This window comes from Lemur catta, chromosome 6 (assembly GCF_020740605.2).
Source record: "Lemur catta isolate mLemCat1 chromosome 6, mLemCat1.pri, whole genome shotgun sequence".
Lineage (NCBI taxonomy): Eukaryota > Metazoa > Chordata > Mammalia > Primates > Lemuridae > Lemur > Lemur catta.
Genome location: NC_059133.1, coordinates 3,564,981 through 3,579,715, shown reverse-complemented (window position 1 = coordinate 3,579,715; position 14,735 = coordinate 3,564,981). Strand labels below are relative to the sequence as shown.

General features: G+C 62.1%; 1 protein-coding gene across 1 annotated transcript in view; it reads right to left on the bottom strand.

Moving 5' to 3' along the window:
* The window catches only part of WNT7B (Wnt family member 7B), a 47,902-nt gene that overhangs the window by 17,754 nt on the left and 15,413 nt on the right, over window positions 1–14,735 (bottom strand). The window contains exon 2 of the mRNA XM_045552791.1: window positions 5,271–5,497. Coding sequence (XP_045408747.1) covers window positions 5,271–5,497 — 227 coding nt within the window. The remainder of the gene's footprint in view (window positions 1–5,270; window positions 5,498–14,735) is intronic.

The following is a 14,735-nucleotide window of genomic DNA, read 5'->3' as shown; positions in this document are numbered from 1 at the left end:
CCCAGACCCTGTCCCCACTCTATTCTAATCCTGTCTGTGGGGCCCCACAAGGGACGAGTTCTAGGTGGCCCTTGAGGGGCCATGTGGAAGGATCCGGGACTGGACTGTGGCCCAGCCCGCAGCACCTAGCTGGTCAAGGCCCACTGACCACCCACAGGAAGGTCCACAGCCCTGCCACTCTCTGAGGTCCCCTCGGGAGCCACCCTCCCAGGTGCGAGCTAGCCTCCGCGGAGGAGGCAGTCCCCAGCCCACCACACCCCGAACCAGCAGCAGGTGTGGGTGGCTTTGCCTCCAGGAAAGTCTTTCTGACTCTGACCTTCAAGGATCCAATTGTCCCTAGAGTCCTGGCTGCCTGGCCCCTAAGCCTGGGACTCACCTGCTCTGATGCCCCAGGCTGGGCCCCCGGGATGAGGGTGTGGCGGGGGAGGGTGGGGTTGCAAGGACGAGGATGGGCAGTTCTCAGCCTAGGGCCTGCGGACCACCGGGCATGCCCAGTGCAAGGCACTGCCTCCCCGCCTGGCCCCCCAGGCTGTGCCCACCCGGGTGTGGCATCCAGCAAGTGCTCAATGCATGCAGGCTGAATGGCAACCAGGGCTGACGAGGGGAGCCACTCTCCCGGGAAGTGGCCGGTCGGTGGCCCTCTGCCCTCAGACTGCCCCACCTGTGCTGGAGGACACAGTCCTCAGAGGGATGGTCAGATCCAGGTTCAATGTCCCCCTGCCCTGACCAGGTGACTTGGGCCACTCTCTCTGTCCCCTCTGGTACAGTACCACTCAACAGAAGTCTCTTGTTAGCCACAGGTGTCATCTGAAATTTTCTACTAGTCACAGCACGTGAAAATAACCAGGTGAACTTAATTTTGACAACGTATTTTATTTAGCCAATATATCTAAAACCTTACTCCCATATGTTGTCAATGTAAGGACCATTAAAGGGACGTTTTACTTTTTTGGTGAGTCTTCAAAATCCCTCCTGCATCTTACACTCACAGTACTTCTTGGTTTGCACACGCACCGGAGCGCACAGTGCGGCCTTCAAGCCCCCGTCCCCCGGGGAAAACCAGGCCTGGCGTGCACACCCTCTGCAGGGCCGACCCTCTGCAAGGCCGTGGGTGCACGAGGCCCGGAGTCGCCCTCTCCCCCGCGGGCCCCTCGCCTCTCAGATGCCCCAGGTGAGTCACTGCACCCCCTCGGAGCTCACTCCCCCTGCAAAGCTCACCCCCACAGCAAACGCAGGCAGGGGGCACCGCACCTGTGCCCCAGGCGCTCACCTGAGCCTGGTCACGATGGGGTGGGGCTGGGTACCCCTCAAGGAACACAGCCCAGCCCTGTGCCAGGGGCTTCCATGGGGCTCTGGGCTGAGGCAGGGGTGGGCAGTGGCTACAGGGTGCCAGCATGCAGAGGGAAGACCCTGGTCTGCTTGGAACCTTCCAGAAGCCTGCCCCTGCCCCTCCGGCTTCCGCAGGCCTCCCTACTTCCCATTAGCCCTAGAAGCTCCTGTGGTTCCTGGAAAATCCCAGCGGCTTGCTGGGCCCTGAGCTTTGGTGCGAATGGTTCCCTCCACCCAGAGCAGGCCCTGCGCCCACCTGCGGGCGGGCCTGGGTCATTCCCTCAGGGAAGCCCTCGCTGACAGCCCTGACTCGATGGTGGAGCCTGTTAGAAACTCCCCCCTTGCTCAGGGGGCCTCGAGGGCCATGTTTCTAACACGTTCCTGGAACACAAGGTTCTCCCGACCTCATGTGTCCCCGTCTCCCAGCCCCATGGCAGAGGACTGCTGAGCTGGGCAACTCGCTCGCCCCCAAGCTCGCTTCCGGTCAATGGGAGAGGCGGCTTAGGAGGGGCCCGGGCCACAAGTCTCCCTCTGTTCATGAGGAAACAGGCCAGGGACAGGCTCAGGTGGCCAGAGAGCAGAGGCCACCAGGCATGAGGGACACCACACCCCCTATTGTGGGCCCTGACCCTGAGAAGCAGCAAAGCAACTGGCACCCAGAGGCCTGGGGCACAGCCAGCACAGGGGCCCATACACAACACCCACCTAACAGGGAGTAGTGAGTGCCCCATCCCTGGGGGCAGACAAGCAACCTGGCCAGGTGCTGGAAAACAGATTGGAACTTTGCACGAGGTGGGGGGCTCGATTTGCCCTTTTAAGGGGTTTCCTTTCAGCCCTCAAGATTTAGGCAGGGCCAAGGTCACAGGTGAGGCCTGGAGGGGCTGTCCCACCCACTCAGCCCATCCCCCCTCTCGGGCCAATCATTAATTGGCACCACTTGAGTGGCTGCTCCCACGAGTGCCCCCGGCTGCCTGCCAGCCCGTGGCCCGCTCCCGTCCCGTGCCCGGGGCACCCAGCACACCTGCCCGGCCCCACTTCCTGCTCGTGACTCCCTGCAGCTGAGCCCGGGAGGAGCAAGGTGCCTTCTCAGACCACCACCAGAGCGCCCGCGGGATTCCTGCTGCCCAGCTCGCCCGCCGCCTGAGCCCCGCTGGCTGAGAGCTGGGCCTTCATCGGAGGGCAGAGAGGAGCCCGGGGGCTGCAGCTGGGGCAGCGAGACCGCAGGCCGGGCTCTAGAAAGCCCACCCACCGGGAGGCAGGGCGCCGGGGGTTGCCTGGAGGCAGGCCCAGGAGCACCAGGATGTGGCTGTGGCCTGGCTGTGGACAAGGGAAAGCTGAGGAAGGGGTGAAAGCAGCAGTGTCCCCTCAGTGGGGACATCAGAAGTCAATAAGCAGAGGGGAGGAGCCTCCCAGGCTGAGAAATAGCAGGAGCGAAGTCCTGGAGGTGAAAGGGCCCTGGCGTGCTCAGGGAAGAGCGAGAAGCCAGATATGGAGGGAAGCAGGGGTGAGAGGTGGCTACTCAGATTCCAGACTAAGGAGTTAACTTTATCTGGGGGCAACAGGGAGCTACTGCAGGTTTTGGAGGGAGTGACATGGCATGGCTTCTGTTTAACCCAGTAAGTGGGGCTGGCAGGGGGAGGAGGCAGTGAGAGCTGCCAAGCAGAGGGGAAGTAGGCCCTGCAGTGGACATGGAGCAGAGGGAGGGAGGACGAGGAAGTGACACCAGCTTCTGCAGAGACAACAGCATGGTCAGGCTGGGGGAAGCTGGGGACGGAGACTGGAGTAGCAAGGTGCCGAGTGTGTCAGGCCAGAGGTTCCCAGGAGTCCCGTGGGAATCAGAGCGGTGGGGCAGGCAGGAGAGAGAGGGGCCTGGGCACGCCCCCAGGAACCGACACTCCCCAGCCGGGGCCGGGCTGAGGATGAGCCGCCAGCCAGGGCCCTGAAGCCGAGGAAGGGGACAGCCGGCAGTACGAAGGCCACGGCTGGCCTGGACCAGGAGCCGTGGAGGCGATCACGGGTGCCAGAGGGGTCAGCGGGCGCGGACAGCACTGCCGAAAATCTCACCTCCGGGCTGCTCACACGGGTCTGGGGCGCCCCTGGAAGCAGAGCCTGAGACGGATGCTGTGCTCTCAGGAGCGAGGGAACCACCATGTCCCTCACCCCAACTCTTGGGGTCCCAAATAAAGTCCCAGCTCCCACCCCTCTGTCCAGGCACAGGATGGCCTGCTCAGCGAGGCAGGGAGGATGGCCAGCAGGGGTGTCGGATGCCTGGCTCAGCTCACCGTGTCCAAACCAAGTGGCCGTGGGAGACGCTGCAACCCCCGGGGGCTGTGGAGCCCAGAGTCTCAGGCTGAGGGCCGGGCAGGCAGGTGGGCACCTGGCACGAAGCCGGCACCAGTGCCGGTGCCCTGCCCACGGGGTGGATGGGGCGGGCCCGCCCGCCGAGGCTGGCACCTGGAGGGAGGGAGCTGCACTTGGGTGGTGGGCCCCAGGGAGGGGGCGGTGCCACCCACAGGCTGCTCACCACAAAGGGGCCCCCAGGGGCTTTTCCCTGCACCACCCCTGCCAGCGTTCCAAGCCCTGGCCCGGGTCCCGGCAGCTGCGGCCTGTTCAGCGGGCCCAGGCTCCTCGGCCCTCTGGATCACAAGGACAGGCTGTGCCCTCGGGCTGGGCACCCCTGCACGCCTGGCGCTGTGCCCAAGCTGTCACTCCCCCCGACCCTCACGACGGCCCGGAGGGCAGGTCCCGTCACTATCCCCACCCTCGTGCATTCCGCAGCTGTTTGCTGAGCACCACTGCACTTAGGGGACCCAGATGAAGACCTGCTGGCTCAGAGCTCACGTCACAAATGAGGAGACTGAGGTCCTGTGCAGCCCTCAGGGATGTGCCCAAGGTCACACGGCTGGATTCAAATCCAGGTCAGGCTCAAAACTTAACTTTTTGTTTTTTTAAGAGACAGAATCTTGCTCTGTGGCCCAGGCTGGAGGGCAGCGGTGCAAACACAGCTCACAGCAGCCTCAAACTCCTGGGCTCCAGCGATCCTCCCACCTCAGCCTCCCGAATAGCTGGGACCACTGGTGTACACTACTGCGCCAAGCTAATCTTTCTTATTTTTTGTAGAGATAGGATCTTACTATGTTGCCCAGGCTGGTCTCAAACTCCTGGTTTCAAGCGATCCTCTTGCCTTGGCCTCCCAAAGTATTGAGATTACAAGGAGGAGCCATCGTGGCCTGCCCAAAACTCACATTTTTATCTAAGCTCTTCTCTGGGCATCGGTCCCTTTATCTGTAAAATGGGCATAATGAGGCCTATCCCCAGGGCTGTGAGGACAGACAGGGGGCGAGTGGCCCCCAGGACTGTGCACAGTCAAGCAGGGATCCTGCCACCCCCACACGACACGTTTTGGAGGCAGTCAGGCGCCCATCCAAGCAGAGGCCCAGCCGGACCCACAGCGGCGCCCACCCTGCCCGGCTTGGAAGACGTCCCCCCTCACGGAAGCATGACAATCTTCACATAGCACTTCCTGGGGGCCAGGCACCGTTCTCATCGAGCCCCCACCACCTTGTGCAGGAAATACTACTTTCATTCCTGCTTCCCAGGTACGGAAACGGGGGCGCAGAGACGAAGCAACGTGCCTGAGTCTACACGGCCACTGAGCAGAGTGGAGCGTGTCACTCACCCCTGCACGTTGCTGCCCCGCCACCTGCAGGATCAGGTCCACGTCACGCACGCCAGGCCCCACGGCCCAGAGCGAGAACCCTTGTCGTGCATGCTGCTGCCCTGGCTGTCCCAGACACACAGTGTCCCTGAGGGCTGGGCCAGCGTGCAAAGGGCTGGGGACGGCTGCTGAGGGCAAAGAAATTGGCCATCGGGAGGCCGACAGTTGGCAGGTGGGTGTCCTGGCCCCGGCCCCGGCCCCAGTGGCCCAGAGGCGCCCTTACCTACTCGGAGCTCTTGCCCGAAGACGGTCCTCTCGCCGAGGGCGGAGCAGTTCCAGCGCCCGAAGCGGAACTGGTGCTGGCACTCATTGATGCCCATCTGCGCCCCCTCCCCGACCACAATGATGGCATCGGGCCGGCTCTGGCAGATGGCGCGCTGCCGCGGGGCCAAGCCGGGGATCTTGTTGCAGATGACGTTGGCTCCCAGGGCCACCACGGATGACAGTGCTCTGTGGAGGCAGGGAGAGGAGACACAGGCCATGAGACCCGGTGGGCGGCACCCCCCCATCTCCCTCCCCCAACTCAGCCTCTCGGCCCCCAGCCCCCCCCCAAACCAAGCTCTGCCCATCAGGGAACACCCTGATCCCTGCCCTCAAGGGGCCACTTTCCATCAACCCACACTCAGGGTCCCAGAGGGAGAAGGCACACTCCCCGCCCCCTCAGCCTCGGGATGCAGGAACCACGGAACCCCAAGTTCCACGGATGCAGGAACCACGGAACCCCAAGTCCCACGGATGCAGGAATCACAGAACCCCAAGTCCCACGGATGCAGAAACCACGGAACCACAAGTCCCACGGATGCAGGAACCACGGAACCACAAGTCCCACGGATGCAGGAACCACAGAACCACGGCTCCCAAGCCTCTGAGTCAGATACGCAGACCTTCAGGTCAGAGAGCATCACCTGAGATCTGACAGCCATCAACCCCGGACAGTCCACAGCCGTCTCCGAGCAGCAAACCTTATTTCCCCAGTGACCGGGCCCTCCCATCACCCGCAGGTCCTCTGACACCCCCTGCCCGCGGCACCTGGGCCCCGCAGGCTGGGAGCCAAGCCCACCAGTGCTGACTCCAGCTCCAGCCCCGTGTAACCTGGAGAAGGCAGTCCCCCGTGAGCCTCAGTTTCCACGTCCATGAAATGGGTATACGACACCTGCTGTTACCCCCACCACACAGGCTCAGGTGACCACGGGGAGGAAGGCTGCATGCTAAGGGACGGCTGTGCGGCTTTCACTCCTTTCGGGGCAACGGGGCGCACGCAGAGGATGAAACAGCATCCACAGTACACGGGGCACCATAGAGAACGGCCCACCCCCCCGAGGTCCCCTGAGGATGCCTCCTGCATCACCCTCGATTTAAGGTGTCACCAACGGGACTGTTTATTTTTTTAATGAGGTGAAATTCACGTAACATAAAATAACCATTTTACAGTGTACAGTTCCGTGGCATCCAGCATATTCAGTGTTGTGCAGCCTCCACCTCGGTCAAGTTCCAAGATATTTTCACCTCCCCAAAAGGAAACTCTGTCCCCACTAAACTCTGTCCCCACTAAAGCCACTCCCCATTCTCCCCCTGCCCCAGCCCTGGCAACCACTGATCTGCTTCCTGTTCCTACGGATTTGCTTATTCTAGACATGTCATATGGATGGACCCAGATAACGTGACCTTTCGTGTCTGGCTTCCTTCATTCAGCAAAATATTTTCAAGGGTCACCATGATGTGGCACATGTCAGTGCTTCATTCTTTTTTATGGCTGAATAATATTCCATTGTGTGGAGGAAACATTTGCTTCAGCCATTCATGGCTCACGGACATCTGGGCTATTGTGAGTGCGGTGAGTCACGCTGCTATGAGCATGCAAGCACAGGTTTTTGTTTGAGGACCTGTTTTCAATCTTTTGGGCATAGACCTGGGGTGGAACTGCTGGGTCATACGGTGATTCTTTAACTTTTTGAGGATTTGCCAACTGCTCTCCAAAGTAGCTGCACCAATTGTTTGGCTTTAAGCACCCAGTGAAGGGACAGCAAGCTGGAAGAAGGGAAGGGCCGCTTTCAGGCCAACCTCGGGCAGCATTTGGCTCCAAAACAGCAGACCAGGCCTGGTTAGGGAGGGGCGAAGTGTGGGAGCAGGGCCAGCAGGGGCTCCCAGGAGCTGACTCGAGGCTCTGGGCCCCTGGTGCGGTGCAGCCCTCCTTCTACCCACGGCCTGCCGGCCCCTTTCTCCAGAGAAACAAGTCAGTGTTTTTCCAGGGCAGCCGAGCACCCAAAGCCAGCTGGAAAGTCCCCGTGTGGCCTGAGCCCACAGCACGTGCTGCCGCTGGGCGCCCCGGCCGACACTCAATCCCTGTGGCCCGCCCGGCCTGCCCGCTAATCTGGCCGAGACCTCCCTGGGTCTCCCACGGGCACAATGGGCAGGAACGCCTCGGGCTGGCGTTGAGGAAGAGCATCTGGACGGGTGGGGCTGGGAGCGGGCTGGAATCTGGGGAATTCGGCCCAAAGTAATTGTAGATCCTCGGAAAACCGAGCTGGGGAAATGAGATGGATGGGAACCCTGCAGGGCACCAGCCTCCACAGAGGGCAGAGCTGTGTGGGTCCTGGACCTCAAGGCCGCTCCCCAGGCCCACACTCTTCCAGGAGGCCCAGGGCTGCCAAGCCCCCACTGCCCACAGTAGGAGCCCCCGCTGGGGGCAGGAGCCTAACAAACTGGGCCTCACTGCGACTTAGGATGGATCTGGGGGCAGGAGTAGATGGTGGCACTGGCCGCAGCCCTGGTTTCTCGCCTCCAGGCAGCCCCCACACACCTACCCCACTGGCAGCCCGATCTGAGCCATAGCTCCCTGCTGCCCATGAGACGATCCAAGCACCTTTGCCTAGAATTAGAGGCCTCCTGGCCTCCGATGACTCCTCCCCTTCCTTGTGCCCACAGGTCCCTCTGGGTGCTGTCCTCGCCCCTGTGGCTGGCATCCTCCACCTCCCCCCAAGCCCACGCGAAAGCCCACTGTGCTCAAACCCCTCGGCCCGGCACAGAGGAGGCACGCGGTGGGGACTTGCTTTGCGAGTGCAGAACCCGTCCCAAGGTCCCGCAGTTCTGTCCACGCCGGCTTCCCCGCCAGACAGCACCAAGTCTGAGCTCAGGCGGGTCCCCGGGTTGCATCGGTGGCCATCCCGAGTGTCTGTGGAAAGGATGAATGAAAAACCGGAAGAGCCAACGCTCGAGAATCCAGTGTGAAAGAACTCCTGCAACTCAGCGACAAAAAGACAAACAACCCTATTTTAAAACGGGCAAAAGACTTTGCACAGACCCTTCTCCAAAGAAGATACACAAATGGCCAACGAGCTCATGGAAAGACGCACAAGCTCGCTACTCACGAGGAGAACGCAGCTCAAAACCACAGCGAGAGACCGCTTCGCACCCACCAGGACGGCTGTGATAAAACAACAGCAGCAGAAAGTAACAAGCGTTGAGGACGTGGAGAAACTGGAACCCTTGTCCACTGGTGGCAGGGCCTTAACATGGTGCAGCCACCGTGGACAGCAGCCTGGCAGTTCTTCACTGAGTCGAACACAGAGCACCCAGCAGTTTCACCCCTTGGTGGATACCCAAAGCAACTGAAGAGGGTGTTGGAACAAGAACTTGCACGTACATATTCACAGTAGCACTATTCATAATAATCCAGCGGTAGAAACAAACCCAAATGTCCATCAACGGATGAATGCACAAACCGAGTGCAGTCCAGCCACACAACAGAGTATTATTTGGCCGTAAAAAGGGAGGAAGCGCTGATTCCCGCTGCCATGTGCAGGAGCCTCGAGAGCATCATGCTCAGTGAAAGACGCCAGACGCCACGACCACACAGTGCAAGATTCCATTTGCATGAACTCTCCGGAACAGGCAAATCCACAGAGACAGAAAACAGAACAGGGGTTGCAGGAGCTGCGGGGAGGGACAGGGAGTGACCGCTCAGCAGGTGTGGAATTTCCAGCGGGGGCGAGGAATAGGTCACGGAACCGGACAGAGGTGGTAGTCACATGTTGTGACTGGGCTAAATGCCACTGAATTGCACGTTATAAAATGGTTAAAGTGGTAAATTTTATTTTATGTGTATTTTAACCACAATATTAAATAATTACATCTACACACAGGACTGCCTCCCCCCCCCAGTGTAGCGTAGGACCTGGGGAAAGGGGACCAGAGGGTCCCGTACGCTCACCAGGATGCGTGGGGCTGACAGAGCAGGGACTGGCCCCGGCCACGCCCCGAGCGCCCGAGCAGGGGGTGGAGGTGAAGCAGAGGCCGCGGGGAGCAGGGTCACACTGATGCGCAAACATCAGGATGCGGTTGACAGCTCACTCAGAAATCATGTCACCATCGTCTCCCCTACTCTGTGGGGGGGTTCCACTAGCTATGCCAGAGGGCCAACTTCGGGTGACATGGACCTCTTCATAGACTTACTTCCTCCTCACCAGGTACGCTGTGCCGGCCCCATCTGCAGGGGTGGGGGGTGCGGGGCTGGGAGGCTGGGGGACTGTCCCAGGGCCGCATGGCCAGGCTCGGGCCAGTCTTTGCTTCCAGCACGCAGGTGAGGCAGCATGTGGATCAGGGAGCCACACGCAGTTGCTGCCCGGCACAGTCTGGGGACGGCCTGGGCAGGCACAGGGCCCGTTCTTACTCGCCAAACAGCCCAAGCCCTGCCCTTGTCACGACCCTTCAGGCCACGCGTTAGTTCACTCCACGTCCACAGGCCTCCCCGGCCCTCCTGTCACCGTCCAGTGTGACCACTGCCCTCCCGTGCCGGCCCTTCCCCCTGGAGGGGAGGAGGCTGCAGACGGGCAGGGGGGCGGGAGGGGCAGCAGAAACGCACAGAGTGACCAGACAAGCGGCGCTGTGCGGGGCTAGGCAGGTGGCCAGGAGCAGCGCTGAGACCCCCGGTGCTGGGAGTGAGGGCCCTGCGGGGTGGGCCCTGCTTTCACCCACAGTGGGAAACCCTCTGGGCCGGCATCGTGGCCCTCAGCCGCCTGCCTGGTGCCCCGAGGGGTTGGCCAGGGAGGCCCTGAGCAGCCGTGAGCACAGAGGAGCCGGGCAGGGGCGTTTCAGGTGCGGACTTCTCCGGTGGAAAATTCTGCTCCGATCGAGGCCTCAGGACACAGGCAAGACGCCAGGAGGGGTGGGCCAAGCTGCCAGTCTGGAAACTGTCCTTGCCCTGGCCAGCACCCCGCATGGCGCTTGCAGGAGAAGGTTTGTTCCTCAGACAAGAAGCCCCTGCTTGTCCCCCAGGGACTGTGGACAAGGCCCTCTGGTCTCAGGCCAGCGGCCAGCAGAGGGCAGGGGGTGACGGACTCACTGCGATGGGCCCTGGCTCTGTGCGAGGGGGCATGGGAGGAGGGGGAGGTCCTGCCAGCTGTGAGCAGCCCGAGGGGAGGCGGCTGCCTCTAGGATGCGGGGCTCCAGTGGAGCCAAGCGGCAGGCAAGGATAGATGGGAGCAAGTCCTTTGCTGTGGCATTAGCCAGGCCCCCCACAGCCTGGAGGCAGGGGCAGGACCCCGAGTCTGCTCTTCCTAGCTGTGAGACCTCAGGCAAGTTTCTTAACCTCGCCATGCCTCAGTTTCCTCCCCTGTAAAATGGGAGTGGTCATAGCCCTGATACACCCCAGAGCCAACACTTAGACAGGCAGTTCTGCAGCCAGTGGGTGTCCACGTCGGCCACCGCATCCACCACCGATGGGTCCCCTTCTGGATCAGCTCCCCCTCTGACCCAGCAACCTCGCTGTGGCGTCTGTGCACCCAGGAGAAAGGAGCGCTCGCGGTCTCCAAGGGACACACACGCGGTCTGCAGCACGTCAACCGGGGGTGGAGAAAGTGCGCTGCATTCTGGGAGAGGTACACGGCAATGAAAAAGAACAATCCGCTTACAGGCGTCCACACGGGTGAGCCTCACAGACAAGAGAACATGCGGATTCTGCCACTATACGAAGCTGTAGGACAAGTGACCTCGTCTGAGCTGGAAATCGGAACAGAGGTACCTGGCGTCGGAGGCACTGACTGGGAGGGCGGAGGGAGCCTGAGGACATGCTGGAATGTCCTGTGTCCCACGCCGGGTGCCGGTCACTCAGGAGCACAGCATGTAACACGCATCGAGCTGTGCACTTGCCATTTTTGTTCTTTGTTGTACCTCAGCACAAAGTAAAAACACTACAATACACACCTGCATTGACAACGGGGCTGCCAAAATAGGCAAGAATGAAAACTCTAAGCATCCTCACAGTAACTAAAATAAAGAAAGCACACTTAAAACATGAAATGTCACCGTGAAAAATCGTTCCTGTGTGCCCTACCTGCGTGGGCCTGGCCTGGGGTGGTGCTGACCCTCTGCGGCAGGTGCTCACGGGGGCCACTGGGTGCTGGCCTGAGCCGGAGCCTCTGCAGGGCTCCTCCGCCCCAGCTTGGACTCAGTCTGCAGATGCCACTAGCCTGTGCCCCCCAGCCAGCCTCTGCCCACCTCAGCCTGCGGAGCCCGAATGAGTGACGAGGTGGGGACAGAAGACGCTGGGGGCTGTGGGGAGGAGGGAGCTCACAGCCCTTGGTGGGCTGCCCTCCTGCTTTCTGCCTGGGCCCCGCCTAGCACTCAGGGCCAGAGGGCAGAGCTGCGCACCCATGTGCCCCCGATTCCGCCCAGAGAATCTGGGCCCACCAGCAGGGCCAGGAGGGGACGGAGCTCTGGGCTGCAGCCACTCTGGCTAAGACCCTCGTCAGTGCCAGGCCCCACCCCCGCCAAGCCCCAGCCTGGGGGCCTCCCCCTCTAGCACCTTCAGGAAGCATCAGGGTGACCTGTCATTGCATAGTCGGGGACCCTGAGCCCAGGTGGGGGCAGCATCTCACCTGTGCCCAGGATGGGAGCTATCCTGTCCTCTCCCCGTCTCTGTGTAGGACACCACTGCTTCATTCAGGGGGTAACCCCCATCCAAAGCCTGCCCAGCAGGTAGGAGTCTAACCTAAATCCCTCATGCCGCTGGGGTTTTCAGTGGCTGGAGGCAGAGTGAGCACCTGTGCACTGGACTGGGCTTAGAGTCCCTTCAGGGTTGCTATTTCCAAGCCCGGGGGGCCAAGTGCTATAATAATTGTTATTATTGTTTCTGTCTTAGGATAGGCATCAGAGGTCCAGAAAGGTTTGGTGCCTGCCCAGCAGGCAGGGAGGCGGGAGAGAGCAGCGGCTGGAGTGCACACCTCCTGCTCCTGGCTGGTCAGTGCCTTGTCATCAGCCCTTCCCTGTGACACATCCTGTCCCTGACCCTCAGAGGGGGTGGGCAGGGCGTGGTCACTCGTCTACCTGGAGAGCCACCTCCCCTGTCAGTCCCTAGGGGTGGGAGGCTGCATCTGGGGCCGGGCTGTGCTGGGGGTGGGCCTGCCCGGAGGGGCTGCTGAAGAAGGAAGCCACCCCCCACCCCACACCCTTGCACCAAGCTGGGAGGAGTCTCCCAGGCTACAGGCCAAGTCTGGACCCTCCCCAAACAGGCCCCAGCCCCCGTCTCTGGCTCCAGGACGGAGGAAGCCTGTCTCGTTCCCCACGGCAGACCCCCAGCCACACTTTTGGGGGCCGGGGGTGAATGAATGAATGACTGGGCGCACACGGGGGAGACACCCTTCCCAGGGCAGTGACGGACAGCAGGCCCTGCTCGTGCGGACAGGGATGAGGCAGCTGGGACGCCCTCAGCAGGGTGGGGCTGAGGGTGGACGGGGCGTGGGCTGCTGGGGTGACTGTGGTGTGTCCCCTTGTCACTCGGATTGCATGTCACAGGTCAGTCCAAGCCAGCCTGCATCCCCACCTCACCTGTGGCTGAGAAATGTCAGCTGTCCATGTCGAGGTCTGGCACTTGAAATTGGGGTGGGGGTGAGGTGATGGGGATCGTGGGGTGAAGTCACCCCAAAGTACCCTCAATAGGGCACTGGGTCCCCGCTAGAGACAAGAGGAGCCGTGTCTTTCCTGGGGCTGCCCCACATGTGGGAACATCCTCTCTGACCCAGAGCAAGCCTCTGGCATCTTGAAGGCCACAGGGCTTAAGATGACAGCCATGGAAGTGGCTTTGTGTCCTGAGAAGGCCACAGGAGCCAGGCACCTGCACCTCAGCACCCCGTTTCTCCTGTAAGTTCTCCAACAAACGGCCCCACACACCACAGCCCAGGATGGAAACGCCCCAGCCGCGGGCAGACAGCCCACACGGCGGTGATCCCACCTGGCCAGGCCCCTGCTCTCCCCCTCTCTGGACTGAGCCCCAGCCCCCAACACGGGGACCCAGGCAGTTCTGCGCAGCCCCCTCCACGCCCCGGTTTCCGGGCTGGAGCAGCCTCTGCCGCTGAGAGAAGCACGGAACGCTGGGAATGTTCCCAGGGCAGGGACCAGGGCAGGGCGGCACTCCGCGGGGAAGACATGGCTCCGGGTACTTCCTGGAAGCCAGAGTGAGCCACCCCCGGCCTCGACACCCCTGGTGCCCCAGAGCCACCGGAGCCAGGAGGGGGGACCCTGGAGATATCTGCCCCCAAGCCAGCGTGCACCCCCTACAAAACTCATCAGAGAGTAGGAGGGGCTCCCACGGGCACACCCCTCTCTGCCCCTGGGCCTGCTCCTCAGCCCGACTCCACCATGGCCCCCAACTCCACCGGGGCCCCCAAGCCTGCCCGACCCCCTCCCAACCCCCAGCCAGGCTGCCGCTCGCTGGCCGCTTGGCCAGTGGCCCCAGGCACACCTCTCAGCCCTCACTCTTACCCTCCTGACCTGCCCCGCCCACAAACCTGCAATCTCTCCACGGCAGACCCCTCCTCAAGGAGGCCTCCCCCCCCACTGGTCCCCTCGGGAGCCCCGGGATGCTGGGCCTGACCCCTTGGGCTTGGGTCAGGGTCTGCCCGCCTCACCAGCTGCAGACTCCCCAGGGCAGGGTCCCCAATGCCGCCCAGCACCTGGCCAGGCCTGAGCTGCCTCCCAGCTGGGGAGCATGGGCACCCCGACCCAGCTTCCTGGGAGGGGGGACAGGCTGGCCAGCCTGGGCCAGATCTCCGCCTCCCTCCCAGCCCGGCCCCTGGCCCCTGGCCCTGGTGCCCAGCTGCCCTGAGCGCCTCCAGCCCACGCTCCTGGCCCCGGGCACTTTGTGATTCTTCCTCCTCGGGCATCCTCCAGCAAAATATGAGAAGAATGTTCTAATTATCTGTGATCAGCCAGGAGGCGGGCCTGGGTCCACTCGTCCAGGAAGTAACTCGGCAGATACCCAGGAGGGCAGCGTCTGGCCCCCACGCCCACCCAGGCCGAGTCTCCGCCAGCCTCTCCGTCAGGTGGGCAGGGGTTGGCCCAGAACTTTCCAGCCACACATGGTTCTTCTCTGACCCCGGAGTCCAGCAGGGCTCTGTGGGGCAGAGTGCCGGGCCAGGGCTAGTGGTGGCCTCAGTGTTTCTGCCTGTCAAATGGGATAAGAATGTCTGCCGGGTCTGGGGTCATTCAGCAGCCCCCAGCCCCCCACAGGCAGCAGATTGGCCAGAACAGAGCTCGGCCCTCACCTGCCCACGATGCCTGACCCCCCTCCCCCATGAACTACTGCTCTGCTCAGAGAAGCCGGAGAGGGCACGTCACAGTGCCAGAGCGGGGTGCCAGCAGGCTCCCCAGAGCCCGCGTCCGTGGGATGGATAGGCGAGAATGGAAAAGAAGG